The sequence below is a fragment of the Benincasa hispida genome, chromosome 11 (assembly GCF_009727055.1).
Source record: "Benincasa hispida cultivar B227 chromosome 11, ASM972705v1, whole genome shotgun sequence".
Taxonomy (NCBI): domain Eukaryota; kingdom Viridiplantae; phylum Streptophyta; class Magnoliopsida; order Cucurbitales; family Cucurbitaceae; genus Benincasa; species Benincasa hispida.
In genome coordinates this window covers 79,400,944-79,410,019 of record NC_052359.1, presented here as the reverse complement: position 1 = coordinate 79,410,019, position 9,076 = coordinate 79,400,944, and the positions used below count along the sequence as shown (strand labels likewise).

The 9,076-nt window shown below is 40.9% G+C and overlaps 1 protein-coding gene across 7 annotated transcripts; it reads right to left on the bottom strand.

Annotated features, from left to right (window-relative positions):
- LOC120091275 (tRNA (guanosine(18)-2'-O)-methyltransferase) lies at window positions 1-8,545 on the bottom strand. Of its 7 annotated transcripts, XR_005485686.1 has the most exons (7): window positions 8,324-8,545; window positions 7,741-8,224; window positions 6,821-6,959; window positions 6,603-6,664; window positions 6,109-6,247; window positions 522-728; window positions 308-449 (listed from the first exon to the last, which is right to left on the bottom strand). XR_005485686.1 is itself a non-coding variant. In XM_039049235.1 (6 exons), the coding sequence occupies exons 1-6, from the start codon at window positions 8,472-8,474 to the stop codon at window positions 303-305; spliced, it is 1,098 nt and encodes a 365-aa protein (XP_038905163.1). In that variant the 5' UTR covers window positions 8,475-8,543; the 3' UTR covers window positions 1-302. The 7 variants fall into 7 exon arrangements, 5 of the variants coding, with proteins under 5 accessions (XP_038905163.1, XP_038905162.1, XP_038905164.1 ...); XM_039049235.1 differs by lacking the exon at window positions 522-728 and having other exon boundaries at window positions 1-449; window positions 7,741-8,200; window positions 8,324-8,543; XM_039049234.1 differs by lacking the exon at window positions 522-728 and having other exon boundaries at window positions 1-449; window positions 8,324-8,542.
- Between the last annotated feature and the right edge of the window lie 531 nt (window positions 8,546-9,076).

Here is a 9,076-nt window from a genome sequence, read left to right as displayed (position 1 = left end):
TTTTGATGAGAACGGTAGACATCATCATTGGAAAAAAAGAATTGATGTTAAACAACTCTGATAACGTTTCTCGAAGTCAAATACAGAACTACAATAACATTATACATATGAATTGATGCTGAAGCTTGTCACAGAAAACAGGCTGATAAACTGCTTTGAAATCTTACTCGTTGCAAATTTTTTGAGCCAGGATTCGTTAGAAATTTTACCTGTATAAGTTTAAATTTGAAGGGGGCTTACTGTGTGTTTCTGTTTCTCTTAAACATTTCCTAGACGCATCAAGCGGCCAAATTCTTGCCATTCTAGAGCAAGACCTCGGTTCCAGATATCGCAGAACCCTTCCGCTTCGCGAACTCATTCGCAACGCTGATTGCACTCTTGCTATGCCTTAGAGAGAACTCGGCGAGTAGAATTTGTCTTTCTTCTGATGTGAGATCTCCATGACAGCCCTGAAAAGTTTGATAATGAACATAGTCCATCAGTTGTATGATAGAAGCATTGAAGGATATGATTTGACTCACGTTGCAGACGATAACACTTAGACAAGGTAAACGATAGCGTCAAAGATAGATGATAGTGTTTGTGGAGATAGTCGATAACGTTTGTGGGAGGTAGACGGCAGCTTCAAGAGATAGGCAATATCGTGTAGATGACTGCGACAGGAGATAGACGATATCGTGTAGACGATAGCGTCAGGGGGTAGACGATAGATGATATCGTGTAGACGACTGCGATAGGAGGTAGATGATAGTATCAGAAAAGGTAAACGATAGTTTCAATTAAGTAGACGATAGGCAATAAACGACAGTGGCAAGCCAACTTTTCCTTTATAATTTCTTGTATATGAAATGTACATAGGTGATATATTTATACAATATGGAATCCCTAATTTGGGAATGCAAAAATAACTCAACAAATACAGATGGTTAGATATTTAGTTGTAACCAACCTATTCCTTTGGTAAGCCCTATTCTTTTGGTAGATAGGCAAGACTCTATGTGTTGGCATCCTTGATATCCTTTAACATCCCCCTCAAACGAGAGGGTAGTTCTACTACATTGAGTTTGGATCGAAGGTGGAAGAACTGTGAGTTTGTTAAGGTCTTGGTGAGGCAGTCAGCGATTTTGTCAGAGGATGGTACATAACGAACATCAAGCTGACCACTGAGAACTTGATCACGAATGAAGTGAATGTCGATCTCAATGTGCTTGGCCCGCGCATGAAATACCGGATTGACGGCTAGAGCACCCATGTTGAATATAGAGGTCAAAGTGTCGAGTGCTACTAACATATCTTAGAACTCTCTTCTCCGCTTGCCAGTGAACATCCGTAGGTTGTTTTAAGTACTGGCTTAGATGATTAATCGCATATGTAATGTTAGGTCTCGTGGTGGTTAAGTACTGTAGGGCGCCAATCGTGCTCCGATAGATATAGGGATTGTCAAGAGGAGTGCCATCGGAGATAGAGAGTTGCTTGTTGAGAACACTTCGAGAGGGTGTCGGTTTTAGATCTCTAAGGTCAAGGCGGTGAAGTAGGTCCTCGACATATTTTTCTTGATTCGGTAGAACTCCATTGGGGACAGTATGCAGTTGGACTCCAAGGAAGTAATGGAGTTGGCCAAGATCTTTTAGAGCAAACTTGGAGTCCAAGATTGTTACAAGCTTGTTGATTGCGTGCTGATCGGTGCCGGTGATAATTACATCATCAACACATACTAGTAAGAGTATCAAGGTAGAAGTGCTCCGATATATGAAGAGAGATATATCATACTTAGCATTCTGAAAGCCCCAGCTACATAGTGCTGTTTTCAGCGTGTTGTTCCAAGCCCTTGGCGCTTGTTTGAGGTCATATATGGCCTTGTGTAAGCGACAAACATGATTTGGTAGTTGAGCATCAACAAATCCTTACGGTTGGCACATGTAAACTTCTTCGAGGACGCCATTAAGGAAGGCGTTATTGAAATCTAACTGTCTCAGCTGCCACTCTTTGGATACCGCAAGGCTAATGACGATCTGGATGGTGGATGCCTTTACCACTGGACTAAACGTCTCAAAGAAATCGATGCCTGGGTTTTGATGGAAGCCTTTTGCTATGAGACGTGCCTTGTAGCATAGAATGGAGCCATTAGGACTCCGTTTGATTATGAATACCCATTTATTGCCAACAACGTTCATTGACGGTGACGGAGGAACCAAAGTCCAGGTCTGATTGTTCATTAATGCTTGAAATTCATCACTCATTACTTTGTTCCACTACGTGGTTTTGAGCGCATCACTGACTCGGGTAGGTTCAGTTAGGGACCAGTCTTTTTGGGTTTGGGAGGGCGGTATTTTGGGTTTGAGGATGCTTGCCTTTCCTTAGGTAATCATGGGATGAGTAGACACGGGCACAGGGTGTGGGACAGTATCGGGTGAAGACTGGACAGGGGACGATGAAGGTAAACTATCGGTGGGTTGGGCGGTAGGTGATGGTGAGTCAGGTGGTAAACAATCGGATGGTACACGATCAGTGGGTAAGTGGGTGGCGGGTAAACGATCGTTGGGTAAATTATCGATAGGTGAACGATCGTCGGGTGAGCGATCACTAGGTAAGCAATTGGTGGGTAGACGATCAGTGGGCTGGTCACTCGACGATGAGGGTAAACGATCGTTGGGTACACAATTGGTGGGTAGACGATTAGAGGAAAGAGGTAGGAAGGTTGGGTTATTTGTAGAGGTATTAGCTGATGATTAGGTGTGGGTTGTTCTGACAGTTGGTGAGGCTGAGGTTGTGGACGTAGAGGGCATGGAGACATTGCGCGATGTGCCCTGATTGAGGGGCAACAAGAAGACCGGGTGGACGGCAACTGCTTGCTAGGCTGGTCTGCAAGCTGAAGGAGACACCTGACAAGGAAAGTCCGTTTCATCAAACACAACATACCGAGAGATGAATAGCCTACGACTGGGGTTGAGGCATTTATAGCCTTTGTGATTCACAGCCGGACCGAGATAGATGCACTTCTCTGTGCGATAGCTCAACTTATGTGAATTGTACGGTCTCAAGCAAGGGAAACATGCACACCTAAATATTCGAAGCTCCTCGAACCTAAGTTTCTTTTTTAACATCACTTCCATTGGAGACTGTCCATTTAGGACAAGGGTAGGAAGACCATTAATCAGCAGAGTTGAATATAAGAATGCATCCCACCAATGATGTAAGGGAAGATGTGCTTGGGCTAGTAGAGTTAGCCCTATCTCAACTATGTGTCTGTGCTTCCTCTCAGCCCTTCCATTTTGTGCTGACGTATATGGNCTATGTGTCTGTGCTTCCTCTCAGCCCTTCCATTTTGTGCTGACGTATATGGACAGGTGTATCTGGAAGCAATGCCAATCTGATGACAGACCTTGTGTATCTTGACAAATTCTCCACCATTATCCGACTGTAGAGACTTGATCAGTGTATTGAACTGAGTTTGTACCATGGTGAGAACGTGTTGAAAAGCTGCCAGTGTGTCACTTTTTAACCTCAGAGGATAGATCCATGTGTACCTGCTGTGATCATCAACAAAGATAGCATAATATTTGTACCCATCTGTTGACAAGAGAGGAGTTGGACCCCACAAATCAGTATGTATAAGTTCAAAGGTTGTAGATACTCCTGAGTTAGAGTTAGAGAAGGCTAAAGAATGCGATTTTCCATAGCTACAAGAATCACAAAAGTTGAGCTCTTCATTAGATAACATAGGGAGATTACAACTTTTGATAATAAACTATAGAGTTTTTGACAAAGGATGGCCAAGCCTTCTATGCCATGTAACCTTAGACACCCTATGCTTCGAAGATATGCTAAGAGCAGACAGATCTTTATTCTTGTGCACTAGTTGCGATGGTACTCCGTTTCCTACTGATTTCGAGTTGACTTCTGCACCCTCTAACTGATACAATCCATCTTTAAGCATTCCCTTTATTACCGTTTGTCTCGTACGCTTGTCCTTAACAAGACAGTAATTCATGTGAAATTCAATAAACACGTTATTGTCTTTTGTTAGCTTAGATATACTGACCAAATTTTTTGCTATGGCAGGCACACAACATATCATTCAATTTCAAATTGCAGGCATCACTAGACAGACATACAGTTCCAACATGAGAAATTACCAGAGTATTACCAGTACCTGAGTATTCAATCGGATTGCCAAGATTGTTGAAGTCTGAGGTAACATGATTGGAGGCACCACTGTCATACCAATTTGCATCAGTCATGTTTTCTTGTCTTGTCAGAAAGGGGTTACTTCCATAAGCAATGGCTAGGGCTGTTGGGTGAGGTTGTGTGTTTTTCGTCTGATTGTTAGGGAAGGGTTCTACCTTGTTTTGAGGAGAATTGGGAACAAAATCTCTGCTATACCTGTTGAAGCAGTAGAACGCTATGTGTCCCACCTTCCCACAGACTTGACACACAGGTTTTTTGTTGTTTCTTCCCCTGCCTCGACCTCTGCCATGACCACCACCACCTCGTTGTCCTCCCCCAATAGACTGATTGCTGCTATTGGTCTTGTTGTTTTGGTTGACATGTCTAGTGTTTGTCATATTCACTGATGCATTACTGATTTGGTTGAAACCTACTGTCGTCTTTTGGTTTGACTGATGTTCCAATCTCCTTTCATACAGGAGAAGTTCTGACTGCATATCAAGCCACGACATGTCCACTCTCCCTTGGATCATGGCCACGATGGCATTGTATTCTTCATCAAGTCCTAGTAGTACCTGTGAAACAAGAGTTCTTGGTGGCATAGGACTACCAGCTTGCTCGAGATTGTCAGTATTCATTTTCATAGTTTGAAGGTACTCTTCCATTTTCAAATTACCTTTTCTGGTTGTTTGAAACACATGTCTCAAATAATCTTCTTCAACTCTGGACTGAACACCAAAGAGTTGTGGAATGCTGGTCCATAGATCCTTTGCACATTCACATCCCATCACTTGAATGGCAACCTCTGGTGTCATGGAGTTATACAGCCAACCGAGGAGAAGTTGATCTACAGCCATCCACGATTCATATTGAGGATTTACCTCAAGTGCTGTCAACGAACTGGAAGCACCACTACCGGAGCTTCCTTTTATGCTGCGTGGAGCAGCTCCTGCTCCAGTCGATCCAATCGGTATGCTCTCACCGATTGCAGATTGCAGAAACATTGGGGGGACAAACTTTTTGTCCGGTCAGGTGTCCTTCGAGTCGATAACTCCGAAGGATTGGAAGTGCTAAGTTTTTTCATAGGAGGAAATTGCTGCGATCAAGTTTAATGGAGGTTATCTGATTGAAAAGTTGGTTCAAGGGTGGGCCGCTGAAGTTGGCTGTGCCAAGGGTGGCTCCCAGGTTTCCTTGATTGAGTTGGTCATTATTTGCTCTGATACCAAGTTAGAATGTGAAGTTGAAGGATATGGCTTGACTCACGCTGCAGACGATAGCACTTAGACAAGGTAAACGATAGCATCAAAGATAGACGATAGCGTTTGTGGAGGTAGACGATAACGTGGTAGACGACAGCTTCAAGAGATAGGCGATATCGTGTAGATGACTGCGACAGAAGGTAGACGATATCGTGTAGATGATAGCGTCAGGAGGTAGATGATAGATGATATCGTGTAGACGACTGCGACAGGAGGTAGACGATAGTATCAGAAAAGGTAAATGATAGTTTCAATCAAGTAGACGATAGGCAGTAAATGACAGTGGCAAGCCAACTTTTCCTTTATGATTTCTTGTATTTGAAATGTACATAGGTGATGTATTTATACAAATATGGAATCCCTAACTTGGGAATGCAAAAATAACTCAACAAATACAAATGGTTAGATATTTGGTTGTAACCAACCTATTCCTTTGGTAAGCCCTATTCTTTTGGTAGATAGGCAAGACTTTATGTGTTGGCATCCTTAAAATCCTTAACATATATATCTATTTTCGACACCCTCCTTATCGGCCCCCACCCTGAAAAGTCTGTCAGCCCACATCCCAACTCTGAGAGAAATGACGATTCTCCCTTATTGAGGTATCCAGGCAATAAAATTCGACATAAATCCCTTATGGAAAAATGAATCTAAGTATAAAAAATACTCTTTTTTAAGTTACCAGTCGAGAAGTACGGTCGCAGACAGCATGGTGCATGAGAATGCCAGCAGCAACTGAAACGTTGAAGGAATCTACCATGCCATTCATAGGAATACTGCAATGCAAATCTGATAGCTCCAGGGCTTCATCACTTATTCCCCTGAAGACGGAAAAAATCTTAACCTCAGATTCCAACATAATTTGTGAAGTGAAGGTCATAACTAGCTACAAGTATAATTTCTCTCGATTCAGACATCATTATGTGTCGGAACTTGCTAAATGAAGCATGAGTTAATTGTAGATTTCAAAGAATTGTTGGATAACAAAAGTTTAGGACAGTCTTCTAAACGCAGATTCAGTTTTGATTTCCTAAATTTAACTGATATCTCCCAACTTGCAGTGATTCAAAACAGTGAATCAAATAACAAAGAGAAACAACTGTTCTAACCATCCCATAACTTAAAGTGCTCTAAACTTGATCACACTCCAAATTATTGGAGCAAGAAGATAATTACCTACTTTCATTCCCCACCACAATGGCAGTTGGACACGACCAATCCATATCATAAACGGAAACCTACAACAGGAAAATCGCAACTCAGCTGTCAGGACAAGTTTAAAAATGTTTAGAACATAATAAAGATGGATAGAAGTGCAGACATGATTTCAATGTTAAGCTACTTCATGGAGATGGTATTGTGAAAAGGGGGAAAGTGCAATAATCGATCAATACCGCATTCGTTCCTAGATGTGTAGAGACTATTCTATAACCGCGAGATTTCAGAACTCTAAAACATTCTGGGGTGGAGTTCCAAAGTTCAATGTCCAACCATTTCTCTGCTCCCATGCTAACATGACGATTCTCTCTGTACCTGCATCAAATTGCAATGATGTCAGACAACGAAAGATGAGAAAAACAATGATTCACAAAAGAAAATGTAAGAAATGGAAACTTTTGTCATTCATAGTAAGTTGAATGAACCCATTAAATAGAAGTAGCTCTTTCCACATAGGCATTATATGTCACCTCACCCCTGTTGCACCCTAATTTATCAAAGCATCATCTCATTCAGGATAAGCATGAGAATACAGGCGCTGGTTAAAGTTTCATGTCCAAGACAAACAGCACTTACTGTTATGAAATGGGAGATAAAGATAGCACATGAAGGAAGAAAAAACATATGGACATATATATTTCACATGGAAAATCAATATGAAAAGAAAATCTGTGCAATGAAAAATAAACATTTTAATCGATGAATGGTATACAGTTTCCAATGATTATATACATAGAGAAATATAATATATACATGCAACTATACAAGAGATGCATATTTGCAGGAAGAAAACACTCCATTCCGTTGCTCAATTTGTGTCACATTGTCACCCATGTCTAACAATTATCAATGAAAATCAAACGTATTTGATCAATTTAACCTTCTAACCATATGAAACCAGCAATGGCATTTGACTAATTGATTGAATTCAAGTGATCAATTGAACAACAAAGTAAAAGCATCAAGAACAATAATGAAATTCCACCATCACAATGAAGACAAAGAAGCTGCCAAATTCCAAACTCAAACAGTTTTCCCAAAAGAAATGAGAAAACAAATGCATTCGAAAACAATTTCACCTCCATGGTTGTTGCACCTTTTGGAAGCGTCGCAAGAGACCACATGAACCGACTGAAATCCAAGCGCATCGGCAGATCGAAACGCCGCCGAGACGTTGCCGAAATCGCTCAATCCTTCCACCACCAAACAAACCGAGTAGCTCCTATTCCGCACCACGTTCTTGAACCGCTCTTTCCTCGAGTCCAATATGAGAGGATCTAAGGCCTCCAAAATCTCACCACTGTTCAACCAAGAACTTCCACAGCTAAACTTATCCAGGTACGGAAACCACCGCCCTCTATGTGGATATTCAGCTCCATCTAACTCAAACGGCCTCCGCTCCATCTTCATCAACCTGGCAACGTCATCGGAGTGCGTGAGAAGGTGCTCCACCGTGTCTTGTGTATGAATCTCCGGCGGTTCTCGGTCACCCACAGCATCTGCTACTTCTATTGAAGAAGTTGCGGCCGAAAATGAAGCAAAACATCTCGTAGAAACTGCATTAGGGTTGCTTCTTGAGACTATATAGCAATCAAAACAGAAGGAAAATAAAGAACAGATTTATAAAAGAAATGTAAAGATTTGTATGGAGTCCAAGAGATAAAGAGAGAGGATGGTACGTCGGTTCGTGACGATGGTGAAGAAGGGAGAGAAGGAAGAAAGAGGTAGGGAGGGGAGGGAAACAGAAGGGAAGATCGATTGAGGTCTTCGGGAACTGCAGCTTTCCAGCAGAATAAGAGAAGAACGTGCTGCGATTCTGCAGGACGCCATGGCTGTGCGTTGAAGCGCTTCGATGGTTCAGACAGTGGTGGAAGAAAGCAAGCTAGGGACTAGGAAAAAAAGATAGTTATAATTATTTATTTATTTATTATTATTTTGGAAAATTACATTTTTGATCAAACTCAGTTTTGGAAAAATAGTCTATGAGCCAATTTAGTCTCTATTTTACAAGAAGGGATAATAACAAAGAAGACCTTATATTTCACTTTTCTCCAACTTTTCTATTATTTTAAAGAAATTTTATATATTTCATAAATATTCTAAAATTTGAATTGGTTCAGTGACCGCTTACAGACATAATTTTGGATAATTATACCATTATTTTCAATTATTTTAATATTTTCGATTTTTGTTTTTTGTTTTTTGTTTTTTGTTACAGCAATTTTTTTTCTCTCTCTTTTTAAGCTTTTGCTGTGTAATAATAAAGATCCTAAAATGTGATTAATGATTTTTTTTCCCAAAATGACATTTATTAATTTCGGTGGGATGCATTAATCGTAAAATCCCAAATTTTGGTGGACTGTATTTATCGTAAAATTATGGTTTCAAATGTTCGCTTTTTTGTTTGTATGTATATATACGATGTTTATTTC